This window comes from Scyliorhinus torazame, chromosome 14 (genome assembly GCF_047496885.1).
Source record: "Scyliorhinus torazame isolate Kashiwa2021f chromosome 14, sScyTor2.1, whole genome shotgun sequence".
NCBI classification, from domain to species: domain Eukaryota; kingdom Metazoa; phylum Chordata; class Chondrichthyes; order Carcharhiniformes; family Scyliorhinidae; genus Scyliorhinus; species Scyliorhinus torazame.
The window spans coordinates 51,289,809-51,314,908 of record NC_092720.1 but is presented as its reverse complement, the minus strand read 5'-3'; the positions used below and the strand labels follow the sequence as shown (position 1 = coordinate 51,314,908).

Sequence of the window (25,100 nt, the reverse complement as noted above, 5' to 3'; positions counted from 1 at the left end):
TCACCTTTTCCATAATCAAACTTATCTAAACATTTGAATTAACACAACTAAAATTAAAACTACTTTTGCCAGAAATGGCCAAGTGCTTTCTTCTTGTAAAGGCTTTCTACTTTTATTTTTAAAGCAGGCCCAATGTATGAAATAGCAAAGCATACATTTTCCCCATACATGCTATTACCATCAAGAACAATTTACTTTGCAAATGGCTCCTGTCCAAGGCCAGTATAATGGTAACACCGATTAACTCTACCAAATGACCAGTGGATAAAGGTAGTTCTCACTGCACCATTGAAAAATCTGGATCAGAAAGTCAAAGTCTGATTCTTGTCTAATAATAATCTTTATTATTATCACCAGTCAGCTCAGCTTACATTAACACTGCAATGAAGTTACTGTGAAAATCCCCTAGTTGCCACACTCCGGCGCTTGTTCGGATACACTGAGGGAGGATTCAGAATGTCCAATTCACCTAACACGCACGTCTTTTGGGGCTTGTGGGAGGAAACCGGAGCACCCGGAGGAAACCCAAGCAGACACGGGGAGAACGTACAGACTACGCACAGACAGTGACCATAGCCAGGAATCAAACCTGGGACCCTGGTGCTGTGAAGCAACAGTGCTAACCACTGTGCTACCATGCCGCTATTATGGAGATTTGAGCAGTAATTGAGGAGATATCAATTGGACTGGAGAGTCCTCATGCTGAGGCAGATGGTGGACGATGGAGATCGGAATACAGTCAGGGTTCAGCTCCTGATTCCCCTCCAGTGACTCCTGTTGCAAAGTGTATAAGTGAGAATAGGATCAGGTTTGGTGGTTAAGCTGCGTACTCAGCGTAGTATTCAGGGAAGGCTACATACATTGACGTGTGTTCTTTCAAATGGGACATTAAACCTCTCTGCCCTCTCAGCTAGATGTAAAAGATCCTCATAATACTGTTTCAAATAGCTCAGGAATTCTCCTGGTATCCTGGTCAATATTTACCCCTCAGCTAACCTCAGCGAACTTAAGATTATCTGGTCATTACCTCATTGCTGTTAGTGGGATCCTGCTGTCTGAACATTGGCTGCATTTCCTGCATTACAACAGTGACTACCCTGCAAAAGTACTTACATGTGGAGCATGGTTAACAGGAGGGTGCTGCTGCCCTTGTACCCAGACTCTCGTAAGAATCAGTGTCTTCAAGACAGGTGAAGTGGTGAAAACCAACAATCATCCAACAGCTACAGTAGAAGTAATATGCTAAATCGTATTTTTTAAATTTGCTTAAAATTATGTTTTTTCTTACAGCAACATGCAGCAGTCTTCTGATCGCTTTATTATTCCCAGAACCACAATATGCCATTGCAACTGTATACATTCCTGAACGTCTGAGAATGGGGTCCTGTAGAGATCACAAGTGCCCAGAAAATATATCAGTCATGAAATACAAGTATAATTAATATGTATACGAGTGTTTAAATAAAACAAATGTAAAACACAATTATGTGGAACTGTGCAACAGATCTGACCTTCTGAACCATTTTCTTTTACTCATTTGCAACTTTTCAGAATTATTTTCTGATCAACAAGTGCAATTTGAGATCACTGTATTAACCTTCCTTTGTTCTAAGCAGCTGTGCTCAGTCCGTAATTATTACAGGACTGAACAGCTTCTGTGTTCAACCTATACACCCATCATTATATGACTTCTACAAAAACTATTTCCCATACATTTAGTAGAGAATGTATAAAAGCATGGAGCAATTAAGCAGATTCTCTGATTAACTGAATTAATTGTAACTAAATAGTCTGGTGCTTTAACTGCTTAGCTTAGTGCCCCTGTGTGCATTTACAAAGAACTTTCCTCAAGAGATTAAATAGGTGGAATATAGTAGACAATGGACTAGCTGGAACGTGGCCTTTGGAAGAAATGGATTGGGTGCAACAAGCTGGCTTTGTCCATTATTTGCTCATGTTATAATTATTCTTACCACCAAATGTTTGAAAGGAAAATTCATCTCTCTTCACAATACTTGTATAAAACTCAACTTTTTGTTTAAAGACACAATGCAAAATACAAAATGCTCGACTAATAATGGTCACCATTAGCGGCACAAACTAATATTCTTAAGTACATGCACACACATGATGATTATCTACTACTGACTTCCAGAGCTATTAAAGTGCTATTTTACCTCCATTTAAAACTTCTATTTGAAACAAAAATAAAACAAACTTGACATCACTGTGAATGCTATAATGCATAAACCATGACAACTCACTCAGATCTCACCAAATAAAACAGAAGAAATTAGAACAAATACTTGGGGGAAACAAACGACTAATGTTTATCCTTACCTTATCTCTGCAAAGACTCTCAATCAGAGCATCTGCTTCTTCCATTCTGCCATACATCACCATAGCAATGCCTACAGCCAAGCCACGAAGAATCTTTTCATGCTGGGTTTCCTGAGCATAACCCACCATATCCTCAATTGCTTGGGCTGACTTTGATCCTAGCATGACAAGTCCCAGTGCCAGACCAGCTGCCTCACCTGAATAGGACAGGAAAATTAAAAGTAAAAGGAAAGGTCAGAACGGAAATATTATTACTCTAATAATAAAAATGCAAAAAAATAATTTTCTTCCCAATCAGATAGATTAGAGTTTTGCCTAAATCTACCCATCACTGATGGATCAACAGTTCTAAAATTAGTTGGCATATCACATGCTTTGCAATTCAGGGCTGCTTTACATATCATCAAGAACAGAAAGTTTGAACTATGCCTCTTTTGATTCAGAAAGGTTCCTGCGCTAGTAAAATGCGTCACTGTAAAATGATCCTGTCATCTATGGGGCATTTATACCGAGACAGGTGCTGCCAAATATTTTGGCAAAGGTGTCCTTTTCCATCACAATAGAAAACAAAGGAAGCTGTGAACAAACACATTTTTGAGATACCCATGTATGTATATATTTCCCTACATCCAGAAATGCCACTTTAGATCAAACTGTTAGATGATGAAAGTAATCCAGAGACGATCCTCTCACTACATTGGGAAATACAAACTTTTCACTCAGCACTTTCACACAGAATATTAGATGTGAACAGGTGGTGAAACCCAATTCACAATTAGTGGCGCAGTATGCCTGGAATTCAATTGTGCTGTAAAATCTCTTAAGTACGGCACAGTGCTGAGGACCCGGGTTTGATCCCGGCCCCGGGTCATTGTCTGTGTGGAGTTTGCACATTCTCCCCATGTCTGCTTAGGTCTCACCCCCACAACCCAAAGATGTGCAGGTTAGGTGGATTGGCCATGCTAAATTGCCCCTTAATTGGAAAAAAAACAATTGGGTACTCTTAAAAAAAAAAAATATTTTTTTAAACCTCTTGTTCTCGATATTGATAATATGTTTATCTAGGTGATCAAGATAGTAAGTTATAAGTTAACATTGAAGTTTTGTAATTAGTTTTTAAACAAGCAAACTAGCATTTGGAACCAAATACAAACTCAAACAGAGCAGCTGAGTTACAACAAAATTTAAGTGGATCATCTGTTGCATATGCATCATGGAGTGCCAATCAGTATGTGATATAGCTCAGTAACAAACCATGCATTACTAATCAGGAAGTCCAACTCTTAGTCACTCTTCAAGGCAATGGTTGTTGGAGAGGATTTTAAAATAAAAATTGGGAGGAGAGGGGGTAGGTGTGGGAAAAGAAGTTGGAATCACTAGATTGGATATGGAGAGGTATTTAGCAGCATAACAAGAGTTACAAACACCCCATATATCTTTTAACTTTCTCAGCTATTTTATTTGGGGCAGGTTTTCTTGCTTCCATACCAGTAACAGCATCATCCTGGTAGAGGTTTGTTTTGAGCAGGTCATAGACATCCTGTCGAGCAGTACCCAGTGCAGCCAAACCAAGACCAAGGCACCCACCATGACGCACAATCTACAGGTTAAAAAAAAAGTCAAGATCATCTTCTTACTAACATAATATTTTGCAAACTACACTAGAAACAATTCCTACTGACACGCTAAATTTATGACAATATGTAACTTTTAAAAAAATATTATCTGAAAGTAATCCTGGAAATAGGGATCCTTCGAAGGATAGCATGTTTTAGGGGGAAACCCATGTCACAAATTAAAGTTGCCCTGTGGTTAGACCAACTTGGCACACCAGTTTAGAAATATTGATTCAAGCTCTCTATAATGGCAAACTGAAGCTGATTTTTCAGAAAATGTCATATTTGTTTGCTACTACAAATTGGTAATAAGAATCAACTCAACATGTACAGCAACACAAAAGGCATAATTAATAACACACTGCTGTTTGCACATAAAAAGCCACTTTTCGTGTTAAAAACCCAGACCTGGTCCAGTGTACATAAATAAGTCTAGTGATGATCACTGAAAGTGCTAAGTTTCCACAATTTTGTGGCTCAGTTAGAATTCTGACCTCAAGAATTTCTGCTCTACGTACGTAACCATCTTTAAATGTATTTGGAACTTACATCATTGCTTGCATTCTTTAGCTGGTTGAGCAAATATTCTATGATGTCACCACCATGATTTGCATGGATGAGACCGAGAGCATACAGGCCTCCTCCCTCCTGATAAGCTGAGCCAGGTGAGGAGTCCTTGGGTAAATATGTTGCCATTAACTGCAAGGCCTCCTTTTCATGACCCTAGAGAAGGAACATAATTCCACAATTCAAATTTCAGAGAAATATTTGAGAAGTACAAATAAACAATCTGTATTTTCATTATTTACCTCATAGCAAATCTTCCCAGGAATATCAAGAGTCGCAGTTTAATTAAACAAATTACACAATGCTCAGTACAACGACATTGATACACATAAATGGCCGGATTCAGATGGAATAGAGGAGCAGAGGTACCTTAATGAGTAGATAGATACACATGATAAAACATTAAAGCTTGATTCAAGTTATTAAGAGCATTAAAAAGGCAAATTGAATCCTTAGCTTTGTATCATCAAAAATAAGTAATGCGGACTAGTACAAGACTTTAGTTCAGCAACAACTGAAATACTGCATGTAATATTTGGCACTCCATTATGGAAGGATGTAAAAGCATTGGACAAGATGCAACATAGATTCACTAGAATGGTACCAAAGATTAGAGGTTGCAATAATGAGTGATTTCAGCAATTGGAAATATTCCCACTAGAGTTTAAAACCGCTATTTTTAGGAAGAGTGACCAGATTTATCATTCATGATTATGATAGAATAAAATACTGTAATGATGGCCTGTTTCCACTAATTGGTGAGAAAAACAGAAGATGCCTGGTGTGAATCATTAATAACTTTTAACTTGGGCAAATGGACAATGAGCTATTTAGATAACTCGCATTCCCAATCTGGCTTTAAAAACACAAATTAACCAAGGGAATGCACTTGTCAAAATGCAAAGAAATTTTGCAAACCATTTTATCTAGCCCTCTCCAATTGGCAGCTGGCAATTTCCATTGAAATGATAATCCAGGTAATTCATTGGTGCGAATGCTATTTTATCTCCTCTACCACTTATCTCTCCCCCCCAAAAAGACATTATAGCTTTCAAAAATGTTATGATGCTTCATGAGGAATGAGAATGGGAGGGAAAAGCATGAGAAAGGGAGACCTGGGATTAGCCTAATGAATTTGACTTTGCAGAATTCTGTGTCTTTGGTAATTTATGGAGTGGGTTTAAGTAACATTAGTATTGCACTACAACAACAACTTCCATTTATCTAGCACCTTTAATGCTCAGAATTGCACCAGGGAAACTGACAAAAAGAATAAAATGGATATTAGGAAAAGTAATATACATATATCGACCTCAGAATTTTATTCAAATTACAGAACACATTTTGTGGCAAAATAATGAGTAACAGAAAATGTTGGCTCATGTAATGTTGTACTGTGAATAACATCAGTGTAGTATTGCAAGGCTAGCACCTACATCGGAAGAAAGCAATGGGATGCATTAAAGAAAGTACATACAAAGAATAAAAGGGAGAAGAAATAAATCTTGACAATCTTTATTGGTAGATGGAGGCACTGTTGCAGAAGAACATAAGAAATAGAGGCAGGTAAATACCATACAGTCCCTTCCAACTTGTCGACTATTCAATATGATAAAGGCTGATCTTTCATTCCATTTTTTTGCCCGCTCCCCGTATCCCTTGATTCCCAAGGCACCAAAAACCTGTCCAGCTCAGCCTTGAATTTACTCCCGTTGAAGCGTCACAACCATCTGGGTTAGACCATTCCAAAAATTCACAACTCTGAGTGAAGTTGTTCCTCTTCATCTCGCTCCTAAATCATTGTCCCCCCTTATCCTGCAGCTGCACCCGTTATTCCAGATACCGCAGCCATGGGGAACACCTCTCAAGTGTCTACCCTGTCAAGTCTTTGTTTCAATTAGATCGTCTCTCGTTGTTCTAAACTCCAGAATGCATAGGCTCAATTTACTCCATTTCTCATCACAGGATAACCCTCTCATCCCAGGAACCAATTCACATTTCAAGATTTTACTATACTTCATTAATGTAATGTTTGTAATTTTATTATAAACTTAATTTACAGAGGCAATGTCTCAAATCTGATTGTCCCAAAGTGGATATTCTTTTACAATTTGCAATGCATCAATTTTAATTGAGTAAAACCAAAACAAAAAATTACCTCGACAATTCAGCGAGGCATTGCATTGGTGTGGGGCAATACCGAACTAATTATCTGCATCGGCGATTGCATGCCGACCCAGTCCAGTGTTCCAAATGACCCTCGACCCTATCTGGTACAGCTTGGCTTGAATCATCCACAGCCTGAACTTCCCAACCCAAAATTCAGCAAGACCCGAAATCCAGCACAACACTGGTCCCCGCGGTTGCCTGTTTTGAGACATTGTACCTTGTGCGGCTCCATGTCATACTTTGTTTTGTGATGTTCGTGAACCACCTTGGGATGTTATCATGTTAAGGTGCTATATAATATAAGTTATCAATGAAAGCTGGGAAAAAAATGTCTGCAAGAGGAATACCAATTGATCTAGTAGGTAAAAATGAAATAAAAACTCAGCAAAATTTGGGACATCCAGCTCTTCCTCCTTCCGAAGACTGGGATGCAATTACCTTGTGGATAACTCCCAGACTGGCTGTTGCTGTAAACTTAGCCCAGTTGGTGGCTCTTGCCAACCACTCAAGATTCTCTCTAGAAAACAAAATAATTCAATTGTGAACCTGATTTTTCCCTCACAATGTATTTCCACTTATCATCACTTTTGCATTATTTTCATCTGTTCCTTCTTTTCCCTAACTTACAGGTGCAGAGCCTAACTGGTACCTGGATTGTCACTCTCATCGCTAGCCAATTCAGCAGCGTAGGAACCAAACTTGGGTTACTTTTAGTGCAGACAATTCAACTACACATTTAAGCCGTTGGTGGGCCTCATTATCTGAAGCTGCAATTCATTTCCACAAAATGAGAAACAAAACAAAAACAAAATGTTCTGATGAAAGGTCACAGACAACTGAAACATTAACTGCTTTTCTCTCCACAGCTGCTGCCGCACCTGCTGAGTATTTCCAGCATTTTCTTTCAAATTTACAGCATCTACAGTATTTTTGCTTTATATTGTATACTGGAAAATAACTCTATTGTGAAGAATTCTCATACATGAAGGACAAACAAACAATTTTCATTCCAGCAAATTTTCACAATTTGTAATTGACCGCCTACAACTATGCTCATCAAGGTACATTCCAAAGCAAAATAATAGTCACACGTAAACTCCCCTCTAGCCCATTATGTTTGTCTATCCCATCCCACAATATATTAAGAATTTGGCAGCACTCTTATCTGTGGACTTTAGAGATGGTTTAACTACGTTGCTAGGGGCTTTTCACAGTAACTTCATTGAAGCCTACTTGTGACAATAAGCGATTATTATTATTATTATTTTCCTAGCAAAACTATCTTTTGCTTAATCACACTATTTCATAAATAAACTTTTTAGTGCATTTTGATTTACCTGAGAAACTGGTCACTTGTTGTTCCACAATGCATGAAACAATTGGTAATCACGGTTGCTGTATGACAAACTGAATTTCTGACTGCATCCTAGCAAATAGATAAATGTTCATAAGTTACATTACAAAAGTGAGTATCTAAATTCTAAAATGAAAGTTAGATGCAGTCTCTTACCTTTGTGTTCTTTAATATCATAAGATCTGTGTTGTTGTTTCGTATTAAAAACTGTAAATGTAACTCAATAGACATTTCACCACTTAGTATTTTTATCAGTTTTGTGTTCTGATCCTGCAAGGCCTTGGACTCAGCAGTCTGAAAAATAAAATACAAAGCTCTGACAATCAAACATCCTTGGGAGCTCAAACATCACAGAACTTTTCAAAACAATGTTTTGACGTTGATTTGTTCCTGGGATGTGGTCATCGCTGTCTAGGGCAGCAGTCATTGCCCATCCCCAATTGGCCTTGAGGAGGTAGTTGTGAGGAGCCTTCTTGAACCGCAGCAGTCCATGTGGTGTAGGCACATCCACAGTGCTGTTTGGGAGAGTGCGCCAGGATTTTGACCCAGCGCCAGTGAAGGAACGGCACTATATTTCTAAGTCAGGGTGGCATGTGACTTGGAGAGGAACCTCCAGGTGGTGCTGTTGCTTGCCCTTCTAGATAGTAGTGGTTGTGGGTTTGGGAAGTGCTGTCTTAGGAGCCTTGGTTCCTGCAGTGCTTCTTGTAGATGGTACACACTGGTGCCATTGTGCATCAGTGGTAGAGCCAGTGATTTGTCGAAGAGATGCCAATAAGTGTGTTGCTTTGTCCCAGATGACGTCAAGCTTCTTGAGTGTTATTGGAGCTGCACTCATCCAAGAAAGGGGAGAGTATTCCACCACCAAAATGCTATGCCTCACATACTAAAGCAGCTTTCGCCTGCTCTGTTTCCAAAATTAATTGAACGTTCAAAACCCGAAGGCAGGTGGGAAGGTTCCACTGCCACATAAGCTTCACTAAAAAAAACAATTTTTAAAAAGGCACCAGTGGTGCTTCTGGATTGGACCAGAGTCTTGAATGTTTTCCAAGATGTCAATATGCGAATAATGTCATCACAACTTGCATTGTGCAAAATACAAGACTTCTTCCGAGAACATATAATTATTTTGCAAGTGTTACTTTGTAGTTAGTTCATGCCAGAAGCATCAGGCATACCTAAAAATGAGGTGTCAATCTGGTGAAGCTACAACACAGGACTACTTGCGTGCCAAACAGCATAGTAAAGTAGAAAGTAAAGTCGGCATAGTTCCAGATAGCCAAAGGTTTCTTTCCTCCTTTAGGAGTCGATTTAACCGGAGGATCACCACACCTCAGGCAAGGGGCAAAGTTGAGGATGTGGCCTTCATGAATAAACTCAGCTGGTATGAGAATTTAATCCGTGCTGTTGTCCTCACTCTGCATCACGAACCTGCTGTCCAGCCAACTGAGCTAAACTGGCCTAATGCTGTGCACATTAATGGGTATTGGCAAATATTGTGAGATGATCAATCTTTATGAGATTATCTACATAAGAGATTGCATTCTAATGAAGGTCATTAGCTTCGCGGTGATAAAAATAATACTTCTAAGCCTGGAAATTTGAATTTTGGTGTGCCATTTGGGCAGGCCAAACCAAACTTGTAAAGGGATTGGGCCAAAAACGGTCATGTGGAAGACACAAAGTAGGAAACTACTTATAAAGAGTCACGAAACATGAACGTAGAACTCGTTTCATTATTCAAATTGCATTTCCTCACCCCAAAATTCATCTTATAAAATCAAGCACAAAAAGCTTGCTGATTCTGCATTTAATTTTCTTTTGACCGAAGCATTGTGTTGACCATTTTTCACCATGGAGACATTACAACAAATTGTATTTCTATTGCACCTTTAACATTGGAAGATGTTTCAAGGCATTTCACAGGAGAATAAGGCAAACATTTACATTAACCCAAAGGACATAGTAGACACTAACGGTTTGGTCAAAGAGTTGTTTTAAGGAGGATCTTAAAAGGATAAGAGAACTGGAGGCAGAGGTTGAGAGAGAAAGAAAGAATTCCAGAGCTTATGGCCCAAGTGGAGTTAAGCCCATATCAGGTCAACCATGATCTTATTGACTGGCAGAGCAGGCTTGAGGGGCTGAATGGCCTACTCCTGTTCCTATTTTTTTATGTTCAAACAGCTGAAAGTAGGGCATGCACAAGAGTCTAGGGTTGGAGAATTGCAAAGCTTTTGGAGGATTACAGGTGGTTCGACAAAAAGGGAGGGAGGAGGCCATGGAGAGATAGGAACAATGAAAAAAGGAAAGAAACTGGACGGACCACTTGGCATCAATCCAGGCACCGGAAACGACAACGGCAAACCCAGCGCTATTGACGCTGCAAAATCCTTTTTGCTAACATCAGGTGGCTTGACAGACTAGTCTAACAACAGCCTGACAGAATCGCACATTACATATACCAAGAGTGGCTTGGTAGCATTACGATTGACCAAGCCCTAAAGGACATAACTGCTAGACTGGGTCTGCGACAGGTGGTGAAGGTACCAACAAGAGAGGAAAACAAACTAGACCTCATCCTCACCAACCTGCCTGTCGCAGAGGCATTGGTCCACGGCGATATTGGTAGGAGTGAGTCCCGTCTTCATATTGAGGACACTGTCCATCGTCTTGTGTGGCACCACGTTAAATGGGATAGACTTCAAAAAGATCTAGCAACTTTGGACAGGGCATCTATGAGGTGCTGTGGATCATCGGCAGCAGCAGAATTGTATTCAACCATAATCTGAAACCTCATGGTCCGGCATATCCCCCACTCTATCATTACCACCAAGCCAGGGGATCAACCCTGGCTCAATGAAGAGTGCAGGAGGGCATGCCAGGAGCAGCACCAGGCACACCGAAAAATTAGGTGTCAACCTAATTATGTTCTTCGGCATACAAGTAGTCCTGTGTGACACCAGGTTTCATAGATTCTATGAAATCTATGGGTTTAAACCTGATGTCAACCCAGGACTACTTGCATGCCTAACATGATAATCAGCAAGTGATAGACAGAACTAAGCGATCCCTCAACCAATAGAACAGATCTAAGCTTTGCAGTCATGCCATATCCAGTTGTGAATGGTGGTGCACAATTAAACAATTCACTGGAGGAGGAGGCTCGACAAATATCTCCATCCTCAATGATAGAGGAGCCCAGCACATCAGGGCAACAGATGAGGCTGAAGCATCCGTAACAATCCTCAGCTAGTGGTGCCGAGTGGGTGATCCATCCCGGCCTCCTCCAGAAGTCCCCAACATCACATATTTCAGTCCTGAGCCAATTCTATTCACTCCATGTGATGTCAAGAAATGGCTGGAGGCACTGGATAAGAGCATAATAAATAGGAACAAGAGTAGGCCGTTTGGTCCCTCGAACCTGCTCCGCTATTCAATGGGATCGTGGCTGATCCAACATTTCTCATGTCCACTTTTATGCCCTTTCCTCGTAACTCTCGATTCCCTTATTAATCAAAAATCTACCTCACCCTTAAATAGTCACAAGGTCTCTGCCCTCACAGCTCTCTATGGCAAAGAGTTCTAAAGACTCAATCCTAGCTCCAGGACATCATTGCAGGAGTTTCCTAGGGTAGTGTCCTAGGTCAAACGATCTTCAGCTGCTTCATCAATGACCTTCCTTCCACCATAAAGTCAGAAGCGGGAATGTTCGCTAATGATTGCACAATGTTCAGCATCATTCACAGCTCCTCAGATACTGAAGCAGTCCATCAACAAATGCCGATGGTGAGGAGTGACTGAGGAGCATTCTGGGAAAACTCAACTCGGGTCACGATAACCGAGTGGGGGATTGCAAAGGATCCAATCAGTAGAAGAGCTGTCAACAAATGTTGGTTGAGAACATGATGTGGGATCAACCAAAGCAGTTGACTGTTAAGTACTGGTGAATATTTTCAATCTATTAAGTCGGGACTAAAATAAAAGTGTTTGGTAAGAAACAAATTTCCCAGCTAACGTAAATAAGGCCCCTAGCTAATGTAATTTTTTTTTTTGAGGGAGTAACTAGCTTAAACGAGAGGGACATCTTGGCAGAAGACCTCAGGTCCGTGATATGCCCCTCCTGCGCAATGTGGGAAATGAGGGTCACTTCAAGCATCCTTGTTGGCCATATATACAGAAGGTGTATCCAAATGTAGCTTCCAGCTAACTGGATTTCGAAGCCAGAGCTGTGGGCGGACTCACAGTGGAGCATCTGAAATGCGAGGAAGTCATGGGTAGCGCATTTAACAAGGTGGTCACACCCCAGGTGAGGATTGCAGACAGAAAGGGGATGATGACCATCAGGAACAGTAAAAGACTCAGGAGGGTAGTGCAGGGGTCTACTGTGGTCATCCCCCTCTCAAACAGTTAGAGCACTTTGGATACTGTGTGGTGGTGGTGTGTGTGTGTGTGTGGGGGGGGGGGGGGGGGGGGGGTTGAAAACAGCAGCAGCCAGGTTCATGGTACCATGGGTGGCTCTGTTTTTCAGGGGTTGTGGGTGAAAAATGAGTGGAGAGCTACAGTGATAGGGGATTAAATAGTAAGGGTACAGCAAGATGGTATGTTGCTTCCCTGGTGCCAGGGTCCAGGATTTCACAGAGGGGCTGGAGGGCATTCTAGGGAGGGAAGGTAAACAACCAGTGGTCGTGGTACACATTGTACCAACAATGACAGGAAGTTAGCAGGACCTTAAATGTAGTAATCTCAGGATTATTCCCAGTTCCATGTGCTGGTGAGAGCAGGAATAAGGGGATAAATCAAACGAACAAGTGGCTGGAGAGATGGTGTAGCCGGGAGGAATTCGGATTCTTGACGCACTGAGGCCGGTTCTGGGGAAGGTGGGACATGTACAAACCGGACAGATTGCACCCAGACAGAGCTGGGACAAATGTCCTTGCGGGGGCTTTTTAAATCGCTCTTTAAGTGGTCTGAGTTTCCTTGATGGGATTTGACTGGCACTATCCTGTATTTACTTGCATAATCATGCAACTCAACAATGTAACAAAAGCACACTCTTGTGATCTGAACTTGCTAATTTCATCCTTAGCAAATGTTTCTTCAATCTGTCCAAAGGCAGACAAAATACTTGGTAAGAACAGGTTATCAATAAGCTGCTTTATAGAACATAGAACAGTACAGGCTCTTCGGCCCACGATGTTGTGCCGACTATTTAGCCTAATCTAAGATTAACCTAACCTACACCCCTTCAACTTCATGTACCTGTCCAAGAGTAGCTTAAATTACTCTATTCCACCACCACTGCCGACAGTGCATTCCACACACCCGCCACTCTCTGTGTAAATAACCTACCTCTGACATCTCCCCTATACCTTTTTCCAATCGCCTTAAAATTATGTCCCCTTTTGCGACCTGGGGAAAAGTCTCTGGCTATCCACTCTATCCATGCCTCTCACAGTAGCACAGTGGTTATCACTGTTGCTTCACAGCTCCAGGATCCCAGGTTCGATTCCCGGCTTGGGTCACTGTCTGTGCAGAGTCTGCACGATCTCCCAGTGTCTGTGGGGGTTTCCTCCGGGCGCACCGGTTTCCTCCCACAAGTCCAAAGATGTGCAGGTTAATTGGATTGGCCATGCTAAAATTGCTGTTAGGTTAGGCGGGGTTACTGGGTTACGGGAATAGGGTGGAGGTGTGGGCTTAAGTGGGGTGCTCTTTCCAAGAGCCGGTGCAGACTTGATGGGCTGAATGGCCTCCTTCTGCACTGTAAATTCTATGATTCTATGATTCATCACCTTGAACACCTCTATCAAGTCACTTCTCTTCCTTCTTCGCTCCAGTGAGAAAAGCCCGAGCCCCTCAACCTTTCTTCATAAGACATGCCCTCCAGTCCAGGCAGCATCCTGGTAAATCTGCTCTGCATCTTCTCCAAAGCATCCAAATCCTTCCTATAATGAGGCGACCAGAACGGGACACAATATTCCAAGTGTGGTCTAACCAGGGTTTTATAAAGCTGCAGCAAAACCTTGCAGCTCTTAAACTCAATCACCCTGTTAATGAAGGCCAACACACCATACGCCTTCTTAACAACCCTATCAACATGGGTGGCAACTTTGAGGGATCTATGTACGTGGACCCCAAGATCCCTGTTCCTCCACACTTCCAAGAACCCTGTACTCAGCAATCAAATTCGACCTTCCAAAATGAATCACTTCACATTTATTGAGGTTGAACTCTATCTGCCACTTCTCAGCCCAGCTCTGCATCTTGTCAATGTCCTATTGTAACCTGCAACAGCCCTCAACACTATCTACAACTCCGCCAACCTTTGTGTCATCGGCAAACTTACTAACCCACACTTCCACTTCCTCATCCAAGTCATTTATAAAAACCACAAAGAGCAGAGGTCCCAAATACGGGACCTCTGGTCACCGACCTCCAGGCGGAATACTTTCCATCAACTACCACTCGCTGTCTTCTTTCAGCCAGCCAATTCTGTATCCAGTCAGCCAAATTTCCCTGTATCCCATGCCCCCTAACTTTCTGAATGAGCCTACTATGGGGAACCTTATTAAATGCCTTACTAAAATCCATATACACCACATCCACTGCCCAACCTTCATCAATGTGTCTTGTCACATTCTCAAAGAATTCAATGAGGCTTGTGAGGCATGACCTGACCCTCACAAAGCCATGCTGACTATCTTTAATCAAACTATGTTTTTCTAAATAATCATAAATCTTATCTCTCAGAATCCTTTCCAATATTTGGCTCACTGCAGACGCAAGACTGACTGGTCTGTAATTCCCAGGGATTTCCCTATTGCCTTTCTTGAACAGGGGAACAACATTCACCTCCCTCCAATCATCCGATACTAATCCAGTGGAGAGTGAGGACGCAAAGATCATCGCCAACGGCGCAGCAATCTCCTCCCTCACTTCCCGTGGTAACCTTGGGTATACCCCGTCAGGCCGAAGGGACTTATCTATCCTGATGTTTTTCAAACTTTCCAGCACATTCTCCTTCTTAATATTAACCTGTTCTAGTCTATTAACCTGGTTCACGCTGTTTTCATGAGCAACAAAATCCCTCTCTCTGGTGAATACTGAAGCAGAATATTCATTTAGGGCCTCCCCTATCTCCTCAGACACTCGGCACAAGTTCCCTCCACTATCCCTGATTGGCCCTACTCTCACTCTGATCATCCTCTTATTTCTCACATAAGTGTAGAACGCCTTGGGGTTTTCCCTAATCCTGCCTGCTTTTTCAGGCCCCCTTCTAGCATTGAACTTAATTCAACCCATACTACACATCTTTGCACAATAACAAAGTACACTAGCCTGCATTAGTGGGTCATCCTAAAAGGCTTAAACAAGATTACTTCCATCCTTTCATCTCAGTAAGACCTCTGTCAGCTTTCTCTTTAGCAAATCTGGCTGCCTCATGCTGCCATTATTTTGAAAAACCTCTGAAGGAGGTGTTTTTAAAGAAGGAGATGCAGGCACAGACAGGGACCCGAGGAATTTCCAGCACTTTGGATGTGAGGTGTTGTTTAATTACTCAGATAAACTAACAGTTTTAGTCTCTGAGGGAGAATCCAACATAATAAAATACTTTTCATCCCAGTGCTTTTCTATAAAAATAGAAACGTAAATATATTTGACTGAAAAATACAATTAACTCTAATTTTCAAATCCTGACTTTGGAAAAATAGTGGAAATATGCTGAAATGTAATACTAAGCATGTCTCTTTAGATAGAAAACAATAACAGAAAGCTGCCGATTCTGTTCTTACTATACATCACTCAACAGTCTGGGAACCTCAGACAGTCATCTTGCTTGACAAAATCATACGGCGGAGCAAGATCTCACAATGGATGGAAATTTCCAAACAAAAAGAGGTGGGGGAGGGACACAACACAATCCTATTTAATTCCTCACCAATTCTGTTGTTTTCACGGATGCTACTGGAGAGTTTCCCAATTTTTCGTCCGTCTCCATAGCTTCACTGGAGAAAGAATTCAAAAAGGGTTATCAAGAAGGGTGATCAAGGAGAAATATCAGTTGGTTGTCCATTTAAAAAAAAATCTATTTTAAGTTTAAATAACCTCTTATTGGTTCGCAGCATTCAAAGCTCAACTATAAAGGAAAGTAATAGTTTTTAGATTTTATCACTGGGTTTCCGCAAAGGACTACATTCGTTTCCCATTTCTATGTGCAGCTAAGGGCAGATGAATGTAATATGGTGTGCCAACACCAATACAACAGTCCACTTTTTAAAATATTACAGTACTTTCAAATATCAATAAACTAGTTGGACTTCCCACAGAAGAGCATCTACTGCTACATATCTACAGGAAAATAATGTAATTTGTATCCAAGTTCTGGTGTGGGTGTCAAACCATAACATTTCTCACATAGAAGGCAAGAGTACTACCACTAAGCCAAATGTGATCCTTTTGTATCTGACAGATTAGTACAAAAAAATAACCAGAATACACTTCTTGATTACATTTCCCAACTCAATATAAATGATACAACAAAATATACCGACTGATGTTTTGGAGATCAGTTGTTATTTATATGCAATACAGATATGTAGGCTACTGTGGAACACCTCCAAAAACTCAAAAAGCACTGCAGAGACAATAGGCATCAAACCTATTTTCTCAATTGTCGAACAGATGCGCTTTTCACTATGCACAAATCAAACTATTGTCTTGCTGAGCTATTGTTCGTTACTTAACAGCTGTTGCGTGCCTGCTCATTGATAAGTGAGAAATCACAGATGTTGATAAACTAAAAAATTTCAGTAGGCTAGATATAGTGTCACTGCCTTGACAGAGTTTAGTTAACAACATTTCTAAACTGTTACCTTGCTGTTCCATGCAGTACTTTTTCCTTTAAATTGTTTCACTGGATGTGGGCGAAGGTGGTGGTGAGTCACCTTCTTGAACCACTGCAGCACATGTACTTTGCATTTTTAACAGTTTCCTGAAACAGTGGCAGGTTGGGTGTTTCTTTTACGTAGCTCTGCCTTTTTACTATTATCAAAAAGAAAATACATCTGGAATACATGACAGTCTTTTAGTCATTACTATGCATGTGGAATCAAAGGAGGATGTTTGGGTTTTCATGGTGCTTTATGCGTATCAGCATGGTTACTGAACAAGTACTGCAAGTTTATCAATATAAAGCCAATAAACCAAAAAATTCTATTAAATTCTTATCCGCTATGACTTTGTGAGCAGCATCTTTACCTTTCTTTCTCAGTAGTTGGCACAGTTCCTGTGTTTGTAGAACCTGGTACAACAGCAATGGGAGTTCCTACAGTCTTCAGATTCTGGATAACACTAGAGAGGAACTGTTGGCTGGCGCTTTCGTACAAGTCAAAACAAATCTGATAGGCCATCAGTAAGTTGTCCTCCTTTACAAGCTTTTCCAAGATATCACTTACTGCTTGGGGGTCATCCAGAAAAATTAGGCACTACAGAAACAAAATAACAAAAGTTAGATCAAATCTCATGTTGCAACAGCCTATAGCATCATTTGAATCTTAACGACAGGTTCAACTCGGGCAAATAGGTGAAAGCACAAGTGGGCCACCTGCTAGCATTTAAAAACTAACCTCAGCACTGAGGGAAATGGCTTTCCAGTTCGGAATCATGATTTTAGAAATAAATGCTACTTCTCCCAACTTGCAAGTGTTCAAAAGAAAACTTTTAGGGCAAATATATTTCTACAATAAGTTTAAATTTACAAATATATATCTTATCTGCATTAAGCATTTGCTAGGAAATTCATGTCAGCATGAATAATAGAGAGAAAACAATAATAGAGAAATAATGCGCAACAATAGAGGTACCCAAAGATGTGCAGGGTAGGTGGATTGGCCACACTAAATTGTCCCTCAATTGGAAAAAAATAATAATCTGTATTCCAAATTTTTTTTTTTTTTAAACTCTCATTGTAAGACAACCCCTCGTTCCAGAAACCAACTTAATAAACCCTTGGTGTACACCTTCAAAGCAAATATATCCTTCCTTAAATATGGCGACCAAAATGGCACACAATATTCCAGATATGGTCACACTAAAACTCTTTATAACTGCAAACCTCTTTATCCTGTAAGGCTAATGTCCCATTGCCTTCCCAATTGCTTGCTGTACCTGCATGATGACTTTGCATTCGTTGTAGGAGTGTACCCAAATTTCTTTGACAACATTTACAAGTTTCCCCACCTTTAAAAAAAATTCTGTTTTTCTATTCTTATGGCCAAAGTGAATAGCTTTACATTTCCCCACCTTATACTCCATCTGCCATCTTGCTGCCCACTTAGTTAATCTAGCTATATCGCTCCTCTCCCCAGCTTGTCTTCTCCATGCCTTGCATTCATGCCAAACTTGGATTATCAACAAACTTGGATATATTACTATGACTTGAAGGCCGGCATCCACTAATTTTTGCAATTTTGCATTCTATTACTGCTTTGATCTTGAATTGCATACTTCGTAGAGCTGTTCTTTGATTAAGTCAAATAATTAATCATTAATAATCTGTAGTGATATTAACTGTAGACGAGCATTCCCAAGGCTTTGTTTTTCATATCAGCCATTCACAGGTGGCATTTGATCTACATCTTGTTTTCCCTTTTCAAGCTAGACGACTAAAGGTTGTCTTTCGTTTACCAGAAATGCTTTTTCTTACTGCATTTGATGACCCTTGACCTACAAGCCTTATACATAGGGTAGTCAACTATGGTGTGGAATCAGGAGATGGAGTTTGATTGATAGATATACAACCTAATTGATGGTAGATGGGAGACACCATCAAAAAGATGTGTATATAACTTGAATACTCCTTGCAGTGCCTGCAAAGAGATCAATAAGGCCTTATATTTTCAAGACTCTTTACTTTGAGACTGTCTGAATAAAGCCTCAAAAGCCTGGAATGGAGCCTGACATTTGGGCTAAACACTGCTTCCAGGATTCACTGCTGCAACCAGAGTGAAATAGTCAACCACCCAAGACTACACGAGGGAGGGCCATGACTGACCGAAGTGCCGACCCTAGTAAGGCTAAATAATAATAATAATAATAATAATAATAACCTTTTATTGTCACAAGTATGAAGTTACTGTGAAAAGCCCCTAGTCGCCACATTCCGCTATTTGGTGACTTGGTGATGTATGAACCAAGGGGAATAACATTTGCAATACAGTACATATCTGTAATACAGTATGTATGTAAAGTTGTCCTCCTTCCTTATAAAAGTGCTTCTTTCTTCCTTTGTTAATAACATTATCGTTATTTCATTTTGTTTTAATTATTAATAATTGTTTAATAGTTGTCTCAATACATTGCTTGGTTAGAGTTACACATTCCTGTTCGTCCAGAATAACAAAGTAGTAAGCACTACTAACCTAACACTATATTTTATTAACCCTTATTATTTAAATCCAACAATCTTAACAAACCACATTGCGGTCTGTTTTTAATTTCACCCAAGCATTTCCCTATACTGTCTAGGATATTAAGGGTTATTTCCTTCTCCGGGACCAAACCAAGGTGTATCATAGCTCTTAGGAAGTCACTTTGACTCTCCTCAGTTTCCTAGTCTCAGATTTCCAGCGCTCGATTTTTCTTTAAAGATTTCACTGCTGATTGATTGATTTTTATTGTCACACGTACCGAAGTACAGCGAAAAGTATTTTTCTGCGGCCAAGGGTATGTACATAGTAAACAAAAAAAATTATCGACAGAGTACATTGACAGTGGTACATCAACAAATAGTGATTGGTTACAGTGCGGAACAAGGCCAAACAAGAGCAGCATAGGACGTTGTGAATAGTGTCCTTACAGGGAACTATATCTAGTGAGTGAAAAAACCTGAGTTGAGCATCAGGTAATCAAAGCATTGAGTAACTGCTATTTAAAGGACGGTCCATCCTTACTTCAAAGGAGTAGAGTTAGAGAAAATAGTAAATAATAGGTGGCCGCTGATCTCTTCCACTAGCTTTTCTAGGCAGATCGGACTGGAATTCTCATGAAGTTGGACATTCGTGGATAAGCACGGACCCCAATTACAATTCCTGCTCAGTGACTCTAGATCGGAAACACCCCTGGTTCCGAATGGCCTCAATGTCCCTTGACTGGCTCCAACAGATGGTCCACTGCTTTCTCAGTCTTCCAAGCTGACCAACAATTTCGGTGAGAAAACACACAAATAAACTCAAAGCATAAGAAACCTTCCTGTAATCTATCCTCGTGGCAACGTGGCACATCTGGGATGTCCTAGATAGAGGTTTCACTGAATTAAGTTTAATTCTTAAACTTGTCCTTTGATCTGAAAAGTGTATGGATACTTTCAAATCTTCCCTTGGCTATCCTTTGCTTTCAGCCTCTCTTGGTCTGGGACCCACACATTCATTTAAACCCCTTAAGACAACTTTAGATGTTTCACCTCCACCAATATGCAGAAAATAGGCCACCTATTATTTACTATTTTCTCTAACTCTATTCCTTTTAAGTAAGGATGGACCATCCTTTAAATAGCAGTTACTACATGCTTTGATTACCAGATGTTCAACCCAGGTTTTTTCACTCACCTTACATTTAAAAATTCAATTTCTCCAAAGCTAAAAGCAATATTCCTTTAACATGAAACTACAAATTCATAATACAGAATAAAAAGGACAGTGGTAGTAGGTATGAAGTAGTCTAAATGACAGGAAACAAAGTAGTAGTAAGTGATTGTTTATCCACACTGCAGGAAGATGTACAGTGGGGTTTCCCAGAGTTTGGCGTCAGGATCTATATCGTAATCTATATTGATGACCTAAACTTTGGTGTACAGGGCAGAAGTTCAAAATTTGCAGATGACACAAAACTTGGAAATACTGAGAGGAGGATAGTGATAAACTTCAAGAGGATTTAGGCTTAGACTTAGGAATGGGCAGGGTGCAAGTGGCAGATGAAACCTAATGCAAGAAGTGTGAAGTGATTCATTTTTGGTAGGAAGAACAAGGGATATGAATAAAAGGTACAATTCTAAAGGTGATGTAAAATCAGAAAGCTCGGGTAATATGTGTACCAATCATGAATGGTGACAAGGCAGGTCGACAAAACAGTTAATAAAGCATACAAATGGGCAGCACAGTGGCCTAGTGGTTAGCACAGCTGCCTCACGGCGCTGAGGTCCCAGGTTCGATCCCAGCTCTGGGTCACTGTCCGTGTGGAGTTTGCACATTCTCCCCATGTCTGCGTGGGTTTCGCCCCCACAACCCAAAAATGTGCAGAGTAGGTGGATTGGCCACGCTAAATTTCCCCTTAACTGGAAAAAATAATTGGGTAATCTAAATTTATTTGTTAAAAATTTTTTAAATAAAGCATACAAGATCCTGGGCTTTATAAATAGGGACATACGAGTACAAAAGCAAAGAAGTTACAATGAAATTGCAGAAAATACTGGCGTATTGCGTACAATTCTGGTACAACACTTAGAAGGACAGGAAGGCATTAGAGAGAGTGCAAAAATGATTCATGACACTAGTTACAGGGATGAGGAACATGGATAAATTGGAGACGTTGGAACTGCTATCCTTTGAAAGAGAAGATTTGTTGGAGGTTTTCAAAATTGTGAGGAGCTCGAGCAGAGTACATAAGGAGAAATTGTTTCCGTTGGTGGAAGGGCAAGAACCAGAGGACAGCAATTCAAGGGGATTGACAAAGAACCAACAAAAGGAGGAGGAAAATCTGCTTTTTATGCTACAGGTGGTTAGGATCTGGAATGTAATGCCTGAAAGTGTGGTGGATGCAGATTCAATTGATGCCTTCAAAAGAGAGTTTGATAATTATCGGAAGCAAAATAAATTGCAAGGTTATGGGGAAACACGGCGAGAGACTGACTGGCCTCCTTTCTTTATTCTGTGCTGTATCCATTCTATGAACAAAATGCGGATTAGAATTAACCACCAGGTGGCAATGGTTGTGCAGCTTGCCACGAACTAGATTAGAACATGACAAGTAGATGAGCTTTTCCAATGCTTACTTTTTCAAAAATCTTCCACAGTAAAACACAGATAGGGTCTTACCATTATAAAGAAAAAGAGGTGACAGAAAATCATGCCAAAAGAAAGCAAAGTTTCAACATATGCAAGGCTTTTAACCAGACCTTATTCCCAACTTTATCCGGGAGCGAATAGGTGACACACCAGTGTCAATAAAGAATTGGAGATGGGGTGGAATTTGTGGTTTCTATTTTCAGAAATTTTCAAAATCAAGACACAAAATTACAATTTGTCTCCAAGTTCAGAAACCAAACAACAGCGGAGTCTCCAAAATCATGAACAAAACAATAGAAATGTAGATTACGGCCAGATTATTTTGCCAGCAAAATGTAGCGAGTGGGCAATACATAATACAAATTATATTGATAATAAAAATTTATCCCAGTGTTCACAGCAGTGTTCATTCCAGGCATTATTAACAGGGAAATTATCCAATCACCATAATTCTGGCCAGAACTTGTGCTGATTCTATATGCCACCATTTCTCTCCACACCAACTCTCTTTGAAATCTCTTACCTTATGTTAATTTGCCGTCATCTGTCTGTCTGACTCACGCCTAATTCTGGTTGCTCAGGCCAGGCAGGTTAGGAAAGTAAATGCCTCGTGCATCAGGACAGAGCGGAACAGGATAGCTGAGGTAGGGAGCACCCAAAGGCTTTACCTGATTTTTTTTCTTTTTTAAAATAAATTTAGAGTACCCAATTCATTTTGTTTCCAATTAAGTAGCAATTTAGCATGGCCAATTCATCTACCCTGCACATCATTGGGTTGTGGGGGTGAGGCCCATGCAGACACAGGGACAATGTGGAAACTCCACACGCCAGGGTCCTCGGCGCCGTGAGGCAGCTGTGCTAACCACTGCGCCACGTGCCGTTCTGGCTTTACCTGATTTTAACAGGTGCATGTCAGAAAACGGTCTGGTAAGTTCGGAGTGGGTAAAAAAAAGCCAGCAGGATAAAGGAGATGGGGTACAGAAACTGAACAGTGAGCACAGGTCAAACAAAGTATTGCATCTAATTCTGGGCACCACATTCCCTAATTCTGGGCATTAGAGAGGGTTCAGAAAAAAATCACAAGAAATTCCAGGGGTGAAAATCTATCTGGATAGGTTGGAGAGGTTGTGACTATTTTCCTTGGAGAACAGAAAGGAATGGAGAGATGCCATAGTGCCACTAGTGGCGAGAGGTATGCAACTACATTACTGTAGTTTTACAGTATTCAAACATTACTCAACAATCTTACCATAAAGTAAGGATTGTAGACAGGAAAGGTGTCACACACACGCGATATATATAGATATATAGTTGAAATATTATTACCTGACACACATTAATGAAGTCTGGTTTTTCCAGATTCATATACAGTTTAACCAGAACACGCAGAACTTCATTTCTGAATTTCTTATTCTGCATGAGTGACATGCATACTTTCACACTGTATGCAAGCATCCCAGAGATATCATTCTGTGAATATATAATAGAGTTTAATATGGCAACATCCTAACACATGGCAGTATTGCGAAAACAAAATACTTTTTTGTCAAAGCTTTGCATCGTACACTCATCAGGACATTCACAAGAATACAATACATACAAGAACAAAATATAAATAATAATAATAATAGTTATTGTCACAAGTAGGCTTACATTAACACTGCAATGAAATTACTGTGAAAAGCCCCTAGTCGCTACATTCCGGCGCCTGTTCAGGTGCGTGGAGGGAGAATTCAGAATGTCCAAATTACCTAACAGTGTGTCTTTTGGGACTTGTGGGAGGAAAATGGAGCACCCGGAGGAAACCCACGCAGGCACAGGGAGAACGTGCAGATTCCACACAGACAGTGACCCAAGCTGGGAATCGAACCTGGGACCCTGGCGCTGTGAAGCAACAGTGCTAACCACAGCCATTCACTGGTTCATTCCTCAAGGCAAAACTTTGGCCAATCAGAGTCAAGTTGCCTGGTTTAAATTTCAAACAATGCTTGGCAGTTAACTGTCAGTCACTATCTACTGTTCCATGGCAACACCACTACCAGAGTCCACTTGCCAACCAATCAGCACTCTCTCCTCATGCATTATAAATTTGTTGATTTCCCTTCATTGTATTCTTGCGAATGTCCTGAGTGCAAGACGAAAAGCTTAAACAAAAAAGTTATGCATGACCAAATTACTATTTCAAAATAGCTTCCTTAGAACTTATTAACTTATTAGAACTGGAATTGTCAGAAAAACGTAAATGCAAAAAAAATATTCTACCATCTGTAAATAACAACAATCAGTTATAAGCAGACTACTTCATCACACATTCCATCGCTCTCGGCATTATTTTAAAACTTCAACAATATGGGTTTTACCAAAACTGAAACTACAGCATTAATTCTACAACAACAATAAAAGTAACTACAGAATGAGCCTTCAATGTTCCTTTTGGAGAAGAGTGAAAAGATAGAACCAAGAGTCTATTACATCAGAAATTATATTATTCAACAATGCATACTCACAGATTCAAGAATCACTTTCTCAAAGACATCAAGCCGCCTGGTCTCTAGAGCAATGCCAATTGCCTGCTTGTATTTGTGGTCATCAAAACAGCGTTGGAACATCTTATTCACAATACCTTCCAATCGAGGGTCAATGCTTTTCTCCTCACCATCAGGTAGTTCTCTATTTTCAACTCGTAGCTTTGTATAATGATCAATGCATTTTGCTACAGTCAAGAAATTAAAATCACATTAAACACATAAATCAAGTCAAGACTCCCCATTGCCACGCTAAAAGTTGCCAATTCCTTCTTTTGGCCATATGAAATGCCACAGCAGCTATCAAACTCACTAAAAATGGCCTGCCAACAATTAAATGCTGAAGCTCAAGTACCTGGGGAACATTGCTCACTTGGGAACAAAACGTGGAAGTAAAAAGGGAAATGAAAACTCAGCATGGTATGGATAAGCATATATTTCTTCATCTCTGGGTTCAATTTTCTTCACTCATTCA

The 25,100-nt window shown here is 40.4% G+C and overlaps 1 protein-coding gene across 1 annotated transcript in view; it reads right to left on the bottom strand.

Moving 5' to 3' along the window:
- Positions 1-25,100, bottom strand: part of psmd1 (proteasome 26S subunit, non-ATPase 1) — a 164,178-nt gene that overhangs the window by 122,854 nt on the left and 16,224 nt on the right. Inside the window, exons 5-15 of the mRNA XM_072474177.1 lie at positions 24,608-24,813; positions 23,427-23,570; positions 17,299-17,525; positions 15,980-16,046; positions 8,203-8,340; positions 8,030-8,118; positions 7,131-7,209; positions 4,506-4,679; positions 3,829-3,940; positions 2,341-2,537; positions 1,289-1,384 (exon numbers count right to left, since the gene is read on the bottom strand). Coding sequence (XP_072330278.1) covers positions 1,289-1,384; positions 2,341-2,537; positions 3,829-3,940; positions 4,506-4,679; positions 7,131-7,209; positions 8,030-8,118; positions 8,203-8,340; positions 15,980-16,046; positions 17,299-17,525; positions 23,427-23,570; positions 24,608-24,813 — 1,529 coding nt within the window. The remainder of the gene's footprint in view (positions 1-1,288; positions 1,385-2,340; positions 2,538-3,828; positions 3,941-4,505; positions 4,680-7,130; positions 7,210-8,029; positions 8,119-8,202; positions 8,341-15,979; positions 16,047-17,298; positions 17,526-23,426; positions 23,571-24,607; positions 24,814-25,100) is intronic.